General features: G+C 47.4%; 1 protein-coding gene and 1 long non-coding RNA gene across 4 annotated transcripts in view; one reads left to right on the top strand and one right to left on the bottom strand.

The window, feature by feature from the left end:
• Positions 1–387: 387 nt before the first annotated feature.
• lpin2 (lipin 2) overlaps positions 388–19,564 on the bottom strand; it is a 22,582-nt gene continuing 3,405 nt past the window's right edge. For 2 of the 3 annotated variants that reach the window (XM_042094508.1, XM_042094362.1), the window contains exons 2-20: positions 16,886–17,086; positions 14,348–14,443; positions 13,051–13,352; positions 12,788–12,892; positions 12,554–12,680; positions 11,997–12,393; positions 10,424–10,523; positions 10,023–10,210; positions 9,611–9,704; positions 9,450–9,519; positions 9,189–9,281; positions 8,201–8,280; positions 7,517–7,670; positions 6,578–6,726; positions 4,928–5,014; positions 4,435–4,587; positions 3,568–3,682; positions 2,939–3,042; positions 388–2,853 (exon numbers count right to left, since the gene is read on the bottom strand). In XM_042094508.1, coding sequence (XP_041950442.1) covers positions 2,706–2,853; positions 2,939–3,042; positions 3,568–3,682; positions 4,435–4,587; positions 4,928–5,014; positions 6,578–6,726; positions 7,517–7,670; positions 8,201–8,280; positions 9,189–9,281; positions 9,450–9,519; positions 9,611–9,704; positions 10,023–10,210; positions 10,424–10,523; positions 11,997–12,393; positions 12,554–12,680; positions 12,788–12,892; positions 13,051–13,352; positions 14,348–14,443; positions 16,886–17,077 — 2,754 coding nt within the window. In that variant the 5' untranslated portion in view covers positions 17,078–17,086 and the 3' untranslated portion in view covers positions 388–2,705. The remainder of the gene's footprint in view (positions 2,854–2,938; positions 3,043–3,567; positions 3,683–4,434; positions 4,588–4,927; positions 5,015–6,577; positions 6,727–7,516; positions 7,671–8,200; positions 8,281–9,188; positions 9,282–9,449; positions 9,520–9,610; positions 9,705–10,022; positions 10,211–10,423; positions 10,524–11,996; positions 12,394–12,553; positions 12,681–12,787; positions 12,893–13,050; positions 13,353–14,347; positions 14,444–16,885; positions 17,087–19,564) is intronic. The other variant, XM_042094436.1, reaches the window with a different exon arrangement.
• Positions 19,247–19,564, top strand: part of LOC121711213 — a 21,943-nt gene continuing 21,625 nt past the window's right edge. Inside the window, exon 1 of the long non-coding RNA XR_006032271.1 lies at positions 19,247–19,258. This is a non-coding gene — a long non-coding RNA (uncharacterized LOC121711213). The remainder of the gene's footprint in view (positions 19,259–19,564) is intronic.

Below are 19,564 nucleotides of genomic sequence, written 5' to 3'. Positions count from 1 at the left end.
TGGCCACTTCTTGGAATAGAGCATCATATTCATTTGGCCCTTTTCTACTGCGGTGTGAAGTCATATATGAATATAATGCATTACAGCCTCGGTTGCCAGGTAAATGGGTAGGAGAAGATGGTGTCCATAACAGCCTCATATCAGTGCGCTGATGCGCAGATGCACTATACAAGTGGCCCCAGAGATATTCTGTTGACATTTGATTCTCTGAAACTTCATTGAAATGACAATAAAATGGTTCTTTTAAAAGTCAAAGAAAGGGCTTCTGTCTGCATTTAAATGCTGATTTTAACGCTGATTTTGATAATTGATCAGTACGCATTACCATGTCAACAAAAGCAACAGCTTCCAGTGAGTCGCTTTCAAAAGAAGACAGAGGATCCAGTATATGTTGGTGGAATATATTTTTTAATAGATGTTGTTCTGTAAATTTCAACTCAATATTGGTCAATATACTCTATCCATCAAATAAAGCCTACATTTAAAGGTCTTCAAACTGGTCACTTGCAAGCTTTTACATTAAAACAGAAAGACATACACCCTCCAAACATAAAACAAAATGTAAAGAAATATACACAAAAGGCATCAAGATAAAACTATGGGAGGGGGAAACGACCAATTTGAGTTCAGCATTTAATACAGACTGAAAAGAACGTCACGGATTCATACCATTTGAGTGTGATCGTCTCACACATAGAGGTATTACTTTCATAGAAAGAATGGAATCATTTTTGTTGATACACAGCAAACACAGAAAAGAGGACTCGTATCATACAGCAATGATAGAAAGCACACACGCATAAATCAAGCAAACCATAAGTGCCTACATTAACCATAAAACAAGGAAAGCGATTTCACACTCGAACAATAAATATATTTCAACTATTTTGTGCTTTCAGAATATATATTTTTGTGATGTTTTAAGAAATAAGTTATGTGGAGCACATATTCCTACAAAAAGCAAGCAAGCCAATAAAGAGTCATCAGACGAGAGCTTACAAAATGACGTCCTTCATATTCTCAAATACTTGTGCTACAGTCACACTTGAAACACACACACTCACACAAGTGCCCAAACATCCCCCTGGTGGAACACCGGAGTACTCTGTGAAGTTCCATCTCCTGATCTCACTGAGCACACAGTCCTTTGCTTTCATGCCGCGTCTGCAGCCTCCTCCTGTTGCCCTGAACACACACACACACACCTGGGGCACGGAGGACCGCTGTGACAACAGTGGTGTCACTCAGAGATACACACCTACACACCCAGAACATGAGTTTTGTTTCTCTAGAGTGTCTTGCTTGTAATGGTCGTCTTCACACCTGAACCAGCAGTGAACATGGCCATATGTTTCAACTCCCAACATAACATCTTAATTAGTATACAAGCAGATATGTTGTTCTGGCTACTAAGTTGATGAGCTAAATGGGGTCGGAAGGGTCCAGTCTGTGGAAGTAACACTAAGCTAAGGGATTATAGACCGGCAGACAGAGGAGGTGGCAGCGGAGTGTTCCAGACTCCAGTGTCATGGCCCATACTGCACAGTTTTCTTCTTGCTTAGTCACTCTGCACAACATGCTTCTTCATAATGTTCTAAGTGCAAATAAAACACCTGTATTTCTCTCCCTGTGCCTTTTGCTCAAAGTGCGTTCAGTAAGGCATTATGAAGCAGCCAGGCTCTGGAATGAAGGCCACAGGAAGTGCTGCGCCTGCTTCAGAGTCTTTCTCTGAGGGGTCAGATCCTGTTGGACGTGGAGTCACTCACTGTTCAGCGAGAGGCTACGCAGACACAAAGGGGCTAAGTGATTACGCAACTGACCAGTGCGTCCCACACCCAACCAACACCACAGCACACTAACCTGGGATCTTTATACTTCTAGTGGACACACTGCACACTGCATTAGATCGGCATCACCTTCCACACAACTACACGAAGGCAGTGGGTACTGTTTATCAAACAAATAAATTAAACATAAACAATAATTAAGATATTTACTTTTTTTTACCTTCAAAAATATGTTTTCAGAACTTATTGATGCTCCTCAGAAACCACAATTATGTTAATTTTCACTTGCTATTCAGCTGCACTGTACACAGGTGAGAACAAAATCACACAATGAAATGAAAAAAAAAAAAGATAGAAGTCATTACTGTCATAAAGAGTCACTATTATTCTACAATAACCAGTAGCCACACAAACCACCTCTCAAAATACTCTAGCTAGCTCTGCCACAAGGCCTGGCGAACAGCGCCTGAGAGGCCTGTAGCAGCCTGGGGTTTTTAGCAGCTGACACGGAGTCACACCACACATGTCAAAGGTGAGTTAAGCTTCAGTTAAAGAGCGATGAGCCAGAGGTGGCACCAGTCAGATGCCAGCGTATCCGAGGCCTGGCCCGACACCTGCACATGCATGGAGCCAGGGCACGCAGCTACTGTGGGGTGGGGGACTCGTCGTTCACACGAGGGCACATGAAGAGCTCTGTGTCTTATAGCTTCTGGGGTAGGGGAACGAGTGAGTGAGTGAATGCACGCTGGTTTCGAGTCTAGACCACATGTCTCAACGGTTCACTTAAAATGTGATGTCAGATGAGTGACTTTGTGTGCCTCCCCCCCTTTGTGGGCACCTCCTCTGGGCTTTGGTTATGGAATGGATGAGGCTGACGAACAGCAGAGATTGGGTGTGGTCGTGACAACGTCGCGGACTCTACGAGAGCAGTTCGTCGGGGTCGATCTCAGGGAGCGGCTGTCTCCAGAAACAGAAGGAGCTGAACTCTGGGCAGTCGAAGGCCGAGCTCTGTTCTTTGCTCAGCAGGGGGAAAACGTGCTCCACCAGTTCACTCAGCCTGCTGTACCTAAGACAGAAGCAGAGCGTTACACTTACAGGCAGAGAAGCCGCTAGTCTCAAGTCAAAGAGCACTCACTCCGAGGGCCACTTACGAGGTCTTGTTGCCTTTGGTCTGCTCCTGGATCAGTTCGCCCTTGGGATTGACTGTAAAGATCCTGCACACCGGCACTCCCACCTCCTTGTAGGCAAAAACATCCTGCAACCAAACAACACACAACCAACCAACGTGATGACACTCGCCATGGAAACAAAAAGAAAATAAATAATGATCGGCCTTCCCAACACAAACACTGAGCATAACTTTCCCACTAAATGACGCGAAAGCCCCTTCTGTCGACATTCAGGAATGATGTTATTCAGAAGAGAATGCCTTCATGGTTACGGACGAAGACAGACGCCCACTAATGAGGGAGGCTTCACTCCACCCTGCTTGCCTTGCCTGCCCAGAGTTATTGACTCAGCTGAGCGCAGCCTCACTACCCAGACGCCCCCCTCTGGCTGCCATCGCTAGCTCGGGGCTAACAGGGGCCAGGCACACGTGCTGGAGGGACGTCCAGGCTGGCAGCGCTCAGAGTCAACAGGGTGAGAGTGCTGCTCCATCCCTTCTGTCTGCCACGGAGCCTCGGCCAAAGAGCTACGCCTCCGCCCGGGAGCGATGCGCTGCCGACATGACACACCTCGTAAATAAGACGAGTCAACAACACTCTAGAGGCTCACTCACGTTGGTCCGGTTTCCGAAGGCGGCGTAGAAGGGAAGCCTGTTGTGCAGGAACAGGTTCTTGATGTCCGTCAGACATTCGATCTTAAAAATCTCAGGCTTTTTCTCAATGACCTCCCTGCAGGATCAATAGAAAGGCAGTTAGTTTTCTTCTTTTTTTTACAAAACTTGAAGTCTTTGAAAAACACCTTAAGTGAGCAGAAAAATAAGGTCTCTCCTGAGGGCACTGTGGACAGAATTATTACAGTTTTATCTGTTTTTTTAGCCCTCTTTAGAGGGTTGATTTTAAAGGCTGACACAGAAGTGTAAGTAGCACTGTAACATACAGTAGGGACAATACATTTTATGTCATGGGAACTGTTATTCGTATGTGTATGTGTGTGTGTGTGTGTGTGTAGTGTAGGTGCATTGTTGTGTATGTATGTGTATGCTTGTGTGTGTATGTGTGTGAGTGTAAGTTTGTGCACATATGTGCATGTGAGTGTGCATGTCAGTGTGTGCATGTGTGTGTGTGTGTGCGCATGTGAGTGTGTGTGCGTGTGAGTGTGCATGTGAGTGTGTGTGTGTGCGCATGTGTGTGTGTGTGTGTGTGTGTGCGCATGTGAGTGTGTGCATGTGAGTGTGTGTGTGTGTGTGTGAGTGTGTGTGTGTGTGTGTGTGCGCATGTGAGTGTGTGTGTGTGCGCATGTGAGTGTGTGAGTGTGTGTGTGTGTGTGTGTGCGCATGTGAGTGTGTGTGAGTGTGTGTGTGTGTGTGTGTGTGTGTGTGTGTGTGTGTGTGTGTGCGCATGTGAGTGTGTGTGTGTGAGTGTGTGTGTGTGCGCATGTGAGTGTGTGTGTGTGTGTGTGTAGGAGGGAGGGTGCTTCGTGCCTGTGGAATGCTGAGAACAGGCTACTGGGGGAGAGCATGAGCGGCCCGCGGGGCAGGATGGTGCCCCCGTCGTTGACCCACTGCAGGTAGCCCCGCGTCATGTCCGCCATGCCGATGGCCCGCGCCGAGCAGTACAGGAACTTGTATCCGTTCCTGCAGGTGCAATTCGAGAAACGGCGAGACAGATCAGAGAAAACGACGGTCACGACTACGCTCCGTCTGCCTGGCTCGGCGCCTCCGAAGTCTGGTGTTTACACTCTCGACGGTGCGGAGGGAGCCGGCAGAGGTGAATCAAAAGGCTATGTGTGCTCTTGGAATCCTGCTAAAAGGTTAGGTGTGCTTTAGGATCTTTGATGATCTGCTGATGCACTAAGCTGTGTATTGATGAAATGCCAGTTAGGACCTGAGCGAGCACAGCAGCGGTGGGGGGGGGCTGCGTGGGCGCGCAAGGGAACAGACTTCTGCCTGTAAAGGGTAATGCAGATCAACTCACTCTGCCACAGAATGGTACAGCTTGGCAATGCCCTGGTGAGTCCAGTCTTTACCCAGCTGCGGCAAGATCTGTCCAAAGACGTCCGACCTTTGACACACACACACACACACACACACACACACACACACACACACACACACACACACACACACACACACACACACACACACACACACACACACACACACAGGGAGAGTCACACACACAAACAGACAAAAATAAAGTTAACCACGAAGGTAGAAGCACAATTGCGATAGAATCTGATGACCATATCAAACCGGCCACAGCAAATCCCTGCCCACACATCTACCGTCCACCGGAGGCCCTAAATGCGGATGCCGCGCCGCAGTCTCGAGCACTAAATTAGCAGTCAGGAGCTGCCCATGAAAAGGCGAGGGAAGCGCGGGAATTGTTGGCCAGCGTTTTACGGGGCTTAAGTGAGGCCAGTCTCCCTCTAATGAGGATCCTTATGTGTGGCAGGGGCTGTTTCATCTTCCTCCGCAGCGCCTAACACAGCACATCTCCCTCCCCCTGGCACAATCAAACCGCCTCGTTATGCCGGCATCCTCCCGGCGACTGCAGCCCCCCCCAACACCCCAGCCGGCCCTGTGCGGCCCTCGGCGTCAGCGCCGACATCACAGCCACGTCCGCACCGGCCGCCTGGTCAGCCTGATAATAAGCGCCAGTCAAACTGCTCGAGCGTTTGATGTCCAGACACCCACCGACTACTGGGAAATGGCCACCCAAGCCCACAGCCAGGAAACCTTCTCCTGTGCTAATGTGCTACATGCGGCTTTGAAGGGAGTGAAAGTTTCTTTCAAAAATGCTGAGGAAAAAAAGAGAGAAGACGAGTCTGTGGAACTAAATTTAAGCAGATGGATTCAATTTGGATGGGTGTTTGATGTGATATGGTGGAAAGTCATGTTTGAGACTGAGAGTTTGTCCTGCACATGCGTCATCATAATGAGGTTTTTGTTGTTTTTTTTGTAGGAGTTTGCATTTTACCCATGATTAGTTCTTTGGACTGGGTTTGCTGTGACAGCTGAATGGTCTTCCGCTATCTAGAGAGCAAATAAATGAATCACTGTGACTGCTGTTGTTGCCACTCCCAAGAATTGTCTGGCTCTAGTCTATAAATACTTGAAGTGTGTCACTTCGACAACACATACCAATTTCTATATAGTGAGCATCCAAAACCTGCTGCAGCTTTTCCTAAAATATTTCTGTTGTCACATTTCAAAGCTGGAACAGCACGGCATGTGGCGTCACACGCCCCTGTCACACAATTGATCTGCGCCCAACTCTTAAGGACATAATCTAAGACATGTTCTCAAAAGGACGGCTGACATGATCGCAAAAGTGTTCTCCAAGTCACCAATTAATGGTGTTACTGAGTAATACATTCAATCCAATTTAGGGTACATTCGTAAATTCAATCTGACACACTCTGGACGCTCCGAGAGTGTCAAACTCTGATTAAATACACGATCATTTCGAATTTACAAACGGTGTTACAAAGTGTGCTCGGGGCGTTCAGAGTGGCAAATTACGAACGCACCCATAGTGTATGCCTAACCCTAGTCTGTTACTAACTAAGATTATTACAAACTCCTAGCAACCGTGGACGAGTGCTGGCATAGGGGAACATACTTGGTGATGGTGCCATCGATGTCAGAGATGATGACCTTGTCATCCCAGTTCCACAGGTAGATGGTGCCCTCACAGCGGCATGTGCCCTGGTACTGTGTGGTGATGCTGAAGGTCATGTCATTAGGACCCTCTTTCAACTTCAGACTGGCCTGTGGGTTCGTCCACACACACACACACAAACACACACACACAAACATAGACGGGCATGCTCAGGGACAGTCAAAGGCACACAAACACACACACAAACTAATACATCCACTGAGGGCATGGTCTGTGACTAGTCATTAAAATCAATTGTTACCCTTCACGTTAATCATGTGTGACATAGATTGCATGGGTCAACCCAATTACCATGCCATTATCAGGGCGAAAAACCATCCTCACAAATGATCAATTAACCATGGGCCCAACATCAGATTTCTACCCCCATTTCTTGAAAATGAATTTCTCTCCCTTTGCTGACGTCCATTAAGAAGCTAGTATCATGCCGCATTGTGAAATCCAACCCTACGGCCCTTCCCCAATAAAACATCCTCCACTGTCAGGAACACTGTGTTCCAGCACGCATCCAACTCATAGGTCATGATTTAATGAAACTGCGTCAGCTCCATCCAAGAGTCCTGCTCATGAGGACGTGGAGGAAAGGAGCCAGCCTCGGCCTCCCAGGCCGACACTGAGCAGCCACCAGAGGGGGGAGCTGCTCCCCCGTGTGGGTCAGTTGTGCTGCCACTGGAGCTTTGCCACTGGTACACACACACACACACACACACACACACACACGTCTGGTGTGGCGTTTTCCTTATAAATTCTACTACGGTTCTGCGCTAGCCCTGAGGCTTAACAAGACCTTGAGCATACAAGTGTAAACAGGACTCAAGGTGGCTAGTGGGGTCTGTGGCCCAGGCACCCTTATGAGGTGAGAGAAAGACGGGCCCTTACGATCTGCTGGGAGGAGAGGCGGAGGGACTTCTTGTAGGAGTGTGTGGGGAGGTGCGCTGAAGAGTCGGCCTGGGCGCTGCGCTCCAGCGAGGCGGCCGCGGTGGCACTCAGCTCCTTGGCATCCTCGTCACTCGACGAGTCCCGCTCCAGCGACCTATGGAGGAGACGCGTGTCAGTGTCACGTCATGGCAGCCCAGTTCACTCACCAACACAACAGCTGGTTAAACAGTGACATTTACAGATGTACAGCTTCATTATCACCTCCTAGCGAGGTGTTGATTTGGTACATCACTCCTTTCCCCCTCTTAGAAAAAAAATCAGTCAGATAATGAACTACAGGTTCTAATGACACATTTGTATAGTGAGTAGCACAGACTTCACTTCAGACTTGTCTTCTAAGTCTTCTAACCAGTGCGGAATGTTTTGATTGGGGATCAAACGGCTTTGCTGCCTTGGAGCACCTGCTTTAAAAGGAAAGTTGCTTCTCCGTGACAGAACTTTGAGCCCCAGCCCCTGGGGGAAGTGGACAGGCGGTGTTCCAGAATAAACAGCCTTCTTTTAGACTTCTGCTCGTGTGTGTGTGTGTGTCTGTGTGTGTGTGTCTGTGTGTGTGTGTGTGTGTGTGTGTGTGTGTGTGTGTGTGTGTGCTGTCGTGCGACATGACAAGCAGTGACGCTGACTCACTGTAGGGCTCGGCTATCCTGGGAAGGTCCCACATCCTCAAGCTGAGAGTCCTTCATCTCCAGCTTGCCTGCACTCTCCGACTAGACAGAGAGAGAGAGAGAGAGAGAATAGAGACAGGAGAGAGAGAGAGAGAGAGAGAGAGAGAGACAGAGTGGATGAGAGTGCAAGAGAAAGAGAAGAGAGAGACAGGAGAGAGAGAGAGACAGAGACAGAGTGGATGAGAGTGCAAGAGAAAGACAGAGAGAAAGAGAAGGACAATCCAATTGAATACATAGTGCTTAATTTTTCTTTGTAATTGACTAGACCTTGTCTATTTGCTTTTCCTTTGCTGCGGGGGAGAGCACTGACCGAGCCCATCGACAGCTCGGCTGCCGTGACAACACAGGCTTTAATTACTGCTCGTTTAGAGACGGGCGGCGCGAGATTGAGCACTTATTAGGGCCCTAATGATGTGTCCGCATCCTCACATCGGCGCCGCCGTGACACACGCCGCTGATGAAAGGCCTCCCTGGAGAAGAGCCGCCGCACTCGGCGCTCATCCCCCATCAGCAGCGCTCGGCGGGCAGACAGTAGAGGCACCGGCGCCCCCCTCCATCACTGTCTCATTACACAACTGCAGATGGGCCTGGGGGAGGGGTGGGGGGGGGGGTGACGTCCGGACGTGCGAGAGGACTGTACAAAAGTGTGGATATGTACGTTTGGTGGGCGGAATGTAGGGTGGAGGGTGGCCACAATCATGCCTGCCACAAAGACAGAAAGCCTTCTATCTATCCCACACGAGGATTGTGCAAACACTTCCTCCGTGATGAAAAAAAAATAAAGAGAAACAAGACACTAAGGCTCACTTAAGGCAATGCCAAACTCGGCAATCAATGCGAGCAAAGCGTTCTAAGAAGCTGAGCGTGGGAGTCTAAGGGGTGTGGGGAAGCTCCAGCGAGCAGATATGGATTTCTGTCCGGCTATTTTAATGCACTGTGTGACTACTCACCGGTTTGATGGTGCTGTCAGCTCTCTTGCGCCAGAACCACCAGCGGCCAGACTTCTTTGGCATCCTCTCCTTCACCCAAGCCTCTTCTGTAGCCTAGGGCACACAACAGAAAACATACCAAGTTATACAAGATGGAGGCAACCATGAAAATATATTGGGTAGTTAGTGGTGCATTTTATTCATTCTGATGCTTTCTGATATGTGCTTAATTCAAGTGAGACACTATGGTTGTTATCTAACGGCAACTATATGTTGGACTACCTTAGGCAAGGTTTTCTGAAACGCCTGCAAACTCAGAATCAAGGGAGCAGCTAATGTCCAGTTGTAGTATCTGAAAGACATGAAAAACAACAATGATCAATCAATTTTCTACAAAGACACCCGTGTTGATTTCTGTGATTCGAAAGGTTGAAGATACTTACCTGTTAGCAATTTTTACAACCAGGTTTTGATTGTCTATTATGGCAGGGTTTTCTGCAAATTCCTGGTAGGTGATGATATGTTCCATGAACTTTTCTAGAAAAATAGAAAGGTAAAAATCAAGCCGTTAGCAACAGCCTTCAAGCATTTTAAAGAATGAATACTTCAATAACCTTCCCAGGAGAACAATCCTTTTGAATATAAACCCTTTTAAAACTAAATTAATTATTACATCTGCTCCTACAGACATGCCAACTTGGCTGTATCTAAACCAAGTACATTCCCACAGCATCTTAATACACACTTAGCCCACAACACAGACAGGCTGGCATTTAAACAGATTCAGTCCTCTCTTCTTTTTTTGCTGTTGGTGGTTCTACAGAGTTCACTCTTTAGAGCCCCTCGGCGCCATACCTTTGGATATCTCTGCGTTCTCGCTGAGCCCCCCGCACAGGGACAGGGTGACGTCGGGCAGGTCGCCAGCTGAGTCGGACAGGCACTCGGTGCCACTGTCAGCTGCCGCACTGCCCACCGACTGGGGCGACTGGGACCCGGAGTGCATCCCTGACTCAATCCAGTGCTTAGAACCTGGGTCTGAGTCACTGCGCGCGCACACACACACGCACACACACACGCACGCACACGCACACGCACACGCACAGAGAGAGTACAGAGTCCAGTTAAAGGTCGAATGTATACTGTTATCAATGAAAATAAAGACTCAATAAGTATGCTTTCCTGCTGTACACCTGTGCAGCATTCATGGCACACCGTTTGAGAAAGCCCTGCTCTAACTGAGCAATCATATCACTGACCTTTTGGGAAGATAGCGAGCAACAGCATCTGCATCAAGTACATTCAAGTCGTCCAGGTAGATATCTTCAGGCCCCTGGTGCTGACTCCTCTTTGGGACTCCTGTTTGATAATAAACATTAAGATAAAAGACCAGAGCCCTTGAGAAGTCCTTCAGGCTATTCACAAAGCATTTCATCTTCAAATTGCATTAAAACCTCCTGGCTGTTTTCTCCTGAATCCTATTGATAAAGCTGCTGAGACACTTTACTAGTACTTCTTTACTAAGAAAAAACATCTTGTTTGTTAAGAGACTTTAAGGAGTGGTTGATTAGTGACAGGTCTGTACCCGCGAGTAGGCATGTGCATGCGCTTCACAAATTATCACAAAGATGGATGAATGAAATAAAACTGGAATAGGCTACAAAACAAATTATAATGGAATATGCTATCCACAGGTTGAGTATCAGCTTGCAGTTTTGTATCTGTATGATAACATGTTTGTGTAGACAGAAGCTAGTTTATTTTTATAATACAATTCAATTACACTCAGTTACATGGAATTCAATTTCATAACTAAATGGGTTGTTTCCATTGATGGGTGACATTTTTGCATCCCTTATAATTAACTCATTGAATGCCAAGCTGTTTTCGGAAGCTTTGTCCTAGAGTGCCAGCAATCTAGACCATTGTTGATGATTTTTGTACAGCCACAGCATATTCTGTGTTATAGCTATGAACACATACAATGGCTCGTTTAAAAGGTGAGACTTTAAGCTCTCAGTGGGTGCAAACTGGGAAATCCCAAGCTAAACAGTGGCTAGTTTTCATCAAAATCGCTGTTTTTTTCTAGAAATGGAGATATAACGTCTTTCATGAAATATGAAGTGTTGCCTGTAAACTTTCCGGGAAGTGATCAGCGAGACCTGGCGAGACTGCCACCTAGTGATAGACCCACGAAAATGGCCTGGTTTTGAGCTGCCGTGCATGTGTCACTGATTCGACCCAAAGCGGCAAACGAGTTATGATAAAATGTCCAGATTGTGCGTTTTCATGAGTTTTCGATCGTCATATATTTCATTTCCATTCATCACAGAGTTCCCAAAATCACATATAAGGTGTGTTAGAGTGTCTTGTTTCGTAATTAAAATAAAAAGCTAAAAACGTAATATTACGTTTTTGGCACTCAACGCATGGGAAGGAAAAATGTAATTTTTGGCACTCAATGAGTTAAAGGCCTTTAATATAAGGCCTTTAACTTTAAGCTTGATGGCGCGTCCCCCGGCGTCAACTTCAAGGCACCACTGCCACCATCGACTTCAAGGCACCTTATCCTAACCTTAACCCTAAACCCAGCGCTGCCTTGAAGTCGACGGTGGGGGCCCAAAAGACCATACAACCTTTAATTATTCCCTTGCAATTGATTTTAACTGTTTTCCCAAAGAGTTTTTGTTTAGAGTTTCTCCTAGGAGCAAGTTTGAACAGCTTCTATATTTGAGACGCTTTGGGAATTTGGGCCCAGGTGTTATCTCTGCTATCTTTCACTACTCTCGAAACCCTACGTTAGACTGTAAAAGTGCAAAGTGCAAGGCACACCTTTCTTCTTGGAAGGGGAGTCAGACTTGGAGGTGTCGGCCATGTCCCCGGCCATCTGTGCGGCGGCGGCGGCAGCAGCTTGGGTGTTGGCGGGTGTGGACGTGCTCACGCCAGGCTCGGACACCTCCTCGGGCTCCTCCGAGGGGGTCAAGGTGCTGACGGGGGCCACCGTGGTCACAGGTGTGGTCACGGGCGAGCGGGGCTTGGGCTTGACGATGGCGCACACCGGGGTTGGGTCTTCTTGAGGACCGACCCGGCCGCTGCCACCCTGCCCGTCGGTCTCAGCGCCCATGGCCTCGGAGCTCAGGATGACCCGGAAGTGCGTGTTCTCCGAGGGCGTGATGGTGACCATCTTGGGCAGTTCGGGTCTCTCCTTTTTGGGAGCCTGGAGACACAGCTGCTATGAATGACTTATCAGTGTGTCAGACACACACACGCGCGTGTCTGACACACTGATAAGTCGCTAACACGTGTGTGTGTGTGTGTGTGTGTGTGTGTGTGTGTGTGTGTGTGTGTGTGTGTGTGTGTGTGTGTGTAGTGTGTAGATGCCTCCTTACCCGCGTTGGCTCAGGGAACTCCCCCCAGGTCCACTGCATGTGCGACTCCGCTCTGAGCATGCTCTCTGAGGGCCGCACCATCAACTCAGAGTCACTCTTTGGGGAGAAGGCCTGGGATAGGCCATGACTGTACAAATGAATTAAGAAATAAAAAAGTGAGATATTGCCATCCGAGTCTCAAAAGTGTTCTTTTGTAAGGATGTTCATGATACGGAGCCTTTAGAGAGCCGATACCTATCTGAGGTAGACCAATCTCCATCAGAAAAGGGGTAGTTGTCTAAGGAATGGTGTGCAGGGTATTTCTGTTCCACCTCCCGTGCAGTGCTAATGGAAGGAGATCTGCGTGGCAGGACAACAATTAGGATTAGGCAAGTGGCCATTCTGTAAAAAAGGTATACACTTCATCTACGCCAAACAACGGTCATTGTTCCAGTATTCCGACAGTCTGTGCGTCTGAGCCGCGGGCAGGAGTAGCCGCAGCCATGCCCCTCACTCACCTGGGGCTGTGCGCTGCCGTCTCCTCGTCAGAGCTCAGGTCCATCTCAAAGATCTCCTCGCTGGGCTGGGGGGGGGTGGCGACGGTGGCCGGCGGGGTCAGCTCCTCGCGTCGAGGGTCACCCTTGTGCTTCTTCCTCCTCTTCCTCTTCTTCTTCACAGAGCTGGTGCTGCTGACTGGTGCCTCGGGGGGGTCGTCGGCCTCCGGGGGCTCGTCCTCGGCTCCAGCGGCCTGCCCGCCGATCCAAAACATGTGGCTCTCGGTGGGGATGGGCGAGGTGGCCAGGTGAGCCGGGACGATTTCCTGTAGATGAGAACAGGACAGCGTTTAATTGTGCTCTTTCAGTACAGTGCAACAGGTCAGCAAAGCATGCACAAAAACAAGAAAAGACAAAGAGGAAGGAGACCGTCAAATAAATAACAACATCAGGCACATAACACACAATCTATTTTCTATTTGATATACTTGACAAATCTCGTCTGAACAGTGGGGCTGTAATTTGGGCAAAATATCGAATTGCATTTTTTTTTTTCTGACAGATGTTGCAATTTGATTTGTGATGTGTCTTTTTGAACTCCACTTCTATATTCCTAATTTCACCAAGTTGGGCCACTTCTGATTGGTGAGCATGCCAAGTGCATGAGAAACACACCACTCCTGTTAGGTGAGCTTCACGGTCTGTCGCACAAGGAGGATGACATGAATGTAAAAAAATCATAGATGTGACAACATGTACCATTGGGACAGTTGCGAGCTGCACAAATAATTGCAGCCTTTGCTGTCAGTTCATTGCATTAGTTCAAATTGTGATTTCAATTAAAAATTGATTAATTGTGCAGCCCTACCTAAAATGTCATGTCCATTTAATATTGTCATAGGCACTAAGCAATATCTATACTGCATCTATATCAATCTGTATATTTTACTTTCAGCCTGAAATAAACACCCAGAGGAGGGATTAAAGGGAATGGAATGCATTCAAGTCCAATCATGGCTCTGGGTGCAGATACACACATTAAAGAAGCAATTTCTGTGCTTGCCGCACATGTAATTGACTTAGGCTCATAGATCTATTAGGAATCTGATGACTTAAAACAACATGGGAGTCTTTTCAACAGACTCCTCATACATCTAAGCCTAAGCCCTGTTCAGATCAGTGCTCAAGGAGACTGTAATGCAATGAATGGGAGCTCTCGCAGCCAAAAATATTCACTGATTAAAATTCGGTGTTTGTTTAACAGCCTGGTGTGATGGGATGGTCCATGAGCAATAACAGATGTAGTGGTGTGAGTGCTCACATTCTGCTCCTCCGTTTCCTGCACGAAGAAGGCCTCCCCGTTGTCTCCCAGCTTCATGTGTAAATCCACCGGCTCCCCATTGATCTCGATGTCGATCTGTGAAAAAAACAAGCACAGGACCCCACGGCGCGCAAGCGCCGGCCTTAAATAGAAGCACATGGCGCAGCCGCAGCGAGCTTTTCCCCGGGCCCCTCATGATTATCGTGCTCTCTGACCTCTAGTCAAGGGAAAGCTCTAGGAAAGCTTTCAGGTGAAGCCAGCCAGGCAGGCCCCTGTGGTTCCCTCCGCACACTGCCTGAGGGGGAAGCTCTAGAGTGGGGCTGGCCTCCTCGGTGGGCCCCAAACCCAATTAGGCTACAAGGCGCTTCCTGAGCGCAGGAAGGCAGCCTGCTAACTGGGCTCCACGGAGGGCCAGGTTATTCAGCGAACCCGATACGGCCAAAGTACTGGCCCTGGCGTTGGCCTCGGGTGTTTTCGCATGGAGCTAACTTAATGTAGTGGTGGACGTGCACGGCTGCACTACTGCAAGGAGAGCTGGCAACCTGATCCTTGCCGTCTTAAATGACATGCATTCAACCCCCTTTCTTCCCTCACAGTTGCTCTCTCTCTCTCTTATCTACTTTCTCACTTCCCATTCCAAACACACACAAAAAACCTTTTGCATTCTAACGCACATCCTGTAGTTTTCTCTCCTCTTTTTTTCTCTTCCCTCTCCAGCACTGCTTGCGTTGTGTTGCCTGCAGCCTGTTGAGTTTATTTCCCAGGTTGCTCTGTGATTTATGTTTGTCGAGAGGTGGGCTAGAATCTTAATAACCGGCAGGGATCAGGAGAGGTGAAGCTCCTGCGAAGCTCACCAGCATACAGAGCGGCCGAGTCCGCTCACGTTCCCCGGCTGTGTGCGAGAGGGCGCAGGGGTGGACTGTGCCAGCCCTGCTTACCGACAACATACATCACGTTAAACAGCCTGCTTCACATAGCGTTAGCTGAGCACAAACACTCGTTTGGAATGCTGACCACAGAACAAAGGATGCGTAGTGGGTGGGTGGGTGGTTGGTTGGGGGGGGGGGGGGGGGGGGGTGGCTGGGCAGGTTTTTGAGAATCACTCAAATATAATTAGGCAGAACACAGTACAAAAAAGGCTTTGGTGCGGCACAGTCGAGGCTTCTTGACAGGCCAAACACGAGCTGCAGACGATCCTTTGAGGACTGTGTCTTTGTCAGTCTTGCACACCCACCACCACCTTCCCTGCAATGTGCGTCTGATGAAGTTTTATCTTCATTACGGATTGCCGTGGCCCATGAGACGAAAAAGATAATAATAAAATGACGGATAAACACCCACACAGTAATACAGAGGTCTACATGTAAGAAGAGTTAGGAAGAATTCAGACATCTTTTTTTCCCCCTCACCCCCATCTCACAAGCAACCTTGATGAGACAATCCCTCCCACCTTCTCTCTAATGTGGAGCTTGACTCTGAGAAACCTGTTGCCATAGCGACTGCGCCTCTTTTCTCTCCTCTACACCTCTCAACAATCCTCTCCTCTGCGCAGATGGTTGACAAGCACACCCTTCCCCCGCCTCCATTTTTTTGTCCCCGTGCTCAAGGCTCTCTGCTACTGTGGCTGCGACTGACGCCCACACAGCCTAGTACAAAAAAAAAAAAAACACCGAGGTCACGGCGAAATGTGACCAGCATCATTTTGGTGGCCGTTCAGCGCAGTAGTTTCTACCGCCAAAGCGCTGCGACACGCTGTGGGTGGAAGCCAGCGAGTCGTTGATCAGAGTAGACGGGGTTCTCACCGCTAATGAGAAAATACAGCGCTGGGATTCGGAGTTTTGTTTCCCCCCAATAAATAACATTCAGTCGATGGGCTCAGGCAGGCCTTGCTAACTAGCAGATGCAGGACCACGGAGCCAACTGATAAGGTCATTCATTTCGCCAGCCTGCACCGTGCCAAGCTGAGCTCACACACACCATGTGACTCCATAAAAAAGTGATTGTTTATGCTCAGCTGTGCACATTCCTTCAGTGGACCTTTCTCATGCAGAGGCAAGAACCAACACCAGTCCACAGATGAGCCTAACATACAGTGTACTCAATATCTGTCTGAGCTTATATACATTTTCATGTACATTTCAAAAGTTTTACAATACTTTTTGAGGATCTTTAATGACATTTCCATGACCTTGTGCACCCTCCAAGTAAACAAAATTGGATAAGTTAGTCCACTGGTTGGTTGCGGAATGAAATTTCTTTAAAAAACTCCATGGCTGTCTTTCATTTGCATGACCATGGGAACTCTATAAGCCAATAAGCCATAGGTTATTAATTTGGCCTAACACGTGATTCATTTAGTCTGTGAAATCACACATCAGATGGCCATCTCCAATTTCCTTCAAATACCTAGCCTAGGTCTCCCCAACCGGCCATTCTCACGTCACCATTCTAATAATGTCTGCTCTCTCTGTTTACAACCCGCCGGCCCCGCCCAGTACCCGTCCTACAGCCTCGCTGGACGCCCACCCTCCCACTCACCACTTTCTCCTTGGAGCGCAGCACCCCGAGCTTCCCGAAGCGCACGTGGAACGGCGAACACTGGTAGGTGCCATCCCTCTGGCGCACCACCACCACGTCGATGCAGCCGGAGAGCGTGGCCTGGTTGATGCCCTTGTACAGCTCCTTCACCGTCACCAGCACCTGGCCTGCCAGCTGACCCACATAGTTCATGGTGTCCGCCTGAGGAAAAGGACAGGAAGTATTCATTGTTATGGCATGTGGTACAGCTTGACGGTTTTTAATGAAAGCGAATAACTTCCTTTATGAAAGTAATTATTTCGTCCCCAACGTTTTTTGCATTCTCACTTTGAGTCAGCGAAAATGGACCCTTGTTAGCCACTCAGAGAAGACTGCGGTGTCTCTTTCACACAAATTCAGTTTTGGCTTGCGCTGGCCGTCTGCTCCCTTGAGCCCCTTATCTCGCTGTGACAAGACTGACTACTAAGTGTGAACTGTGCAGCAGAGGACTGGCCTCTACGTCTGAGCATGGGAACCACAGCCAGCCAGAGCCAGGAAGCCGAGGAGCAGGAGAGACAGACACTCAGGCACCCTGCAAGCCTGTCCTCTGCCTGCCCATACATCCTGTTTACAAGCTGACCTTGAGTTCATTCACCAACCATAACAACTGCTGGGGAAAAAAACCTTAACTTACAGTGCAAAGGTGCAATGTGCTGTTTTTGTACCCTTGCAGAAGAACTTCCCCTTTGGCCCCAACACATGATAAACAATTTCACATGAGGCTTGGACTTCTTTAGCTTACTAAGCAATTTAATTGTTGAAAAGTAATAAATCTATTACTTGCATTTACGCAAACTTGGGTCATGAACTAGTAAAATTACATTGCACTTTCTGGAAAGGCCATTCATAACCTGGTTGATTTGTTTGTTTTGGTTTTACACACCAATGTTAGCCATCTGTCTCAAACTAGAATTGATTTAAATTAAATTAAACCTCAACACCAGAGAGCACAGTGGTACCCTGCAGGATATATTGAGAACGTTAGAGAGCCTCACTGTGAGTGTGAATGAACAAATGAATCTTATTCAGAGCGGTGGCATTTGGGAAATCTAAAAGTTGTTGTCCAGGCGAACATACAGACAGGACAGGAAGCAATGTGAACACTCATCAGATATCTGAACAGACAGAAAAGCAATAATTGGCTCTAGACACCACAAAGGCCCTCATAGACAGAGGCTAACTTTAACTAGCCTACACAGCATAAACACTGTGTGAGAGCAATTGTGCAGCTGCAAACACCACTGCATACAGCTTAATGCCGCTCTAGTGTTCTAATTGTGAGGTGTAATTTCACAAAAATATCTAGCCTATGCAAAATGAGTGAGGCATATTAATTGTAAGCAACAGTTTTTCTTAGTCGCTTTGGTACATTTCTCGAATCATCCTTAACATTTGCAAAACAGTAAGTGCCTTTCTCAAAACAATTCGTAAAAATAGCAAAACACCATGGATTACCTGCAAAAGCCACTTTCTTGCTCAAAATCCTTAGATCATCCCTCAAAAGTAAATATCTGTGTCAATGAACATGTCAGTGCCATCAGAATGACAAGTCATTGTGTCATTGTGTACGAATACGACAGTCAAATTGGTTAGTCATGTTGTCAATATAATAGTGTACTCTGGAGGGATGTTCTGATGTAAACTATGGCTTAAGTTTTGATGACAATTACTGTATTGCAAATTGTAGGTTTTACCTTAGTGTATATGGGAGTTTGATTGCAAGAAACTGGACAAGATTCACATTTATGCTTTTACTGTTTGTATTGTTGACAGACCATGTCATTGCGATACAGAAAGGAAAAGACAGCACTGCACATGCAAAACAAAACAGAAAACAAAAGTAGAAATGTGAACATAGGACAATTTCTTTAGGGAAAACTGTACAGTGCTGGAGGAATTACAGTGCAGTCTTCCTACACCTCCTGACGTTCCTGTCTGTTAGGCCACAAATTCTCATTCACATCACAACGAATATCATCTTGCTTGACATTATGACAACTTGTTCAACCATTTTGCATGTAAAGACTTATGCTATGAACTAATGCCTAAATGGTGAGACTATTCAACAGAGACCCATTATAATACATTTTGATCAACATGACACATAAGCAATTGATAATGTAGGAAACAGCATCGAATTGTATATAATCATTTGCATGGATGTACCAAACTACTTGCAACTTATTCAAAGAAATGAGAAACTGCTTTTTTGATGTGCACAAGTGACAGAATGATGTGAAGATTGAACAGGTAGTTTTGAGAATTTCAATTCTGATCTGAGAAATGTACCAAAGCGACTGAGAAAAACTGTAAAGGGGGGGGGGGCTGTGGCATGTACGGTTCCATGTACGGGACCAAGTGCCCATGGGGACCCAGGTACGAATCCAATCTCCTGCGGTCATTTCCCAATTCCCACCCCATTTCTCTCTCCCACTTACTTCCTGTCACTCTTCACTTTAATGAAAAAGTGAACCATGTCCAGAGTGGAACCATAAAAGTGACCAAGACCTTGGCTATTGCCAGTGATGAGGGAACCTGCTCCCTCACTTTGTATACCAGAGGACCAGGGTGAAAGGCCACTCTTCAACTAAAAGGAAACTAATTTTCAGCCCTAATTTCAATTGCAGGGAGATGGACAAT

This window comes from Alosa sapidissima, chromosome 1 (assembly GCF_018492685.1).
Source record: "Alosa sapidissima isolate fAloSap1 chromosome 1, fAloSap1.pri, whole genome shotgun sequence".
Classification (NCBI taxonomy): Eukaryota; Metazoa; Chordata; class Actinopteri; order Clupeiformes; family Clupeidae; genus Alosa; species Alosa sapidissima.
Note: the sequence above shows the minus strand (reverse complement) of the source record. Positions and strands in the feature narration are given on the sequence as shown.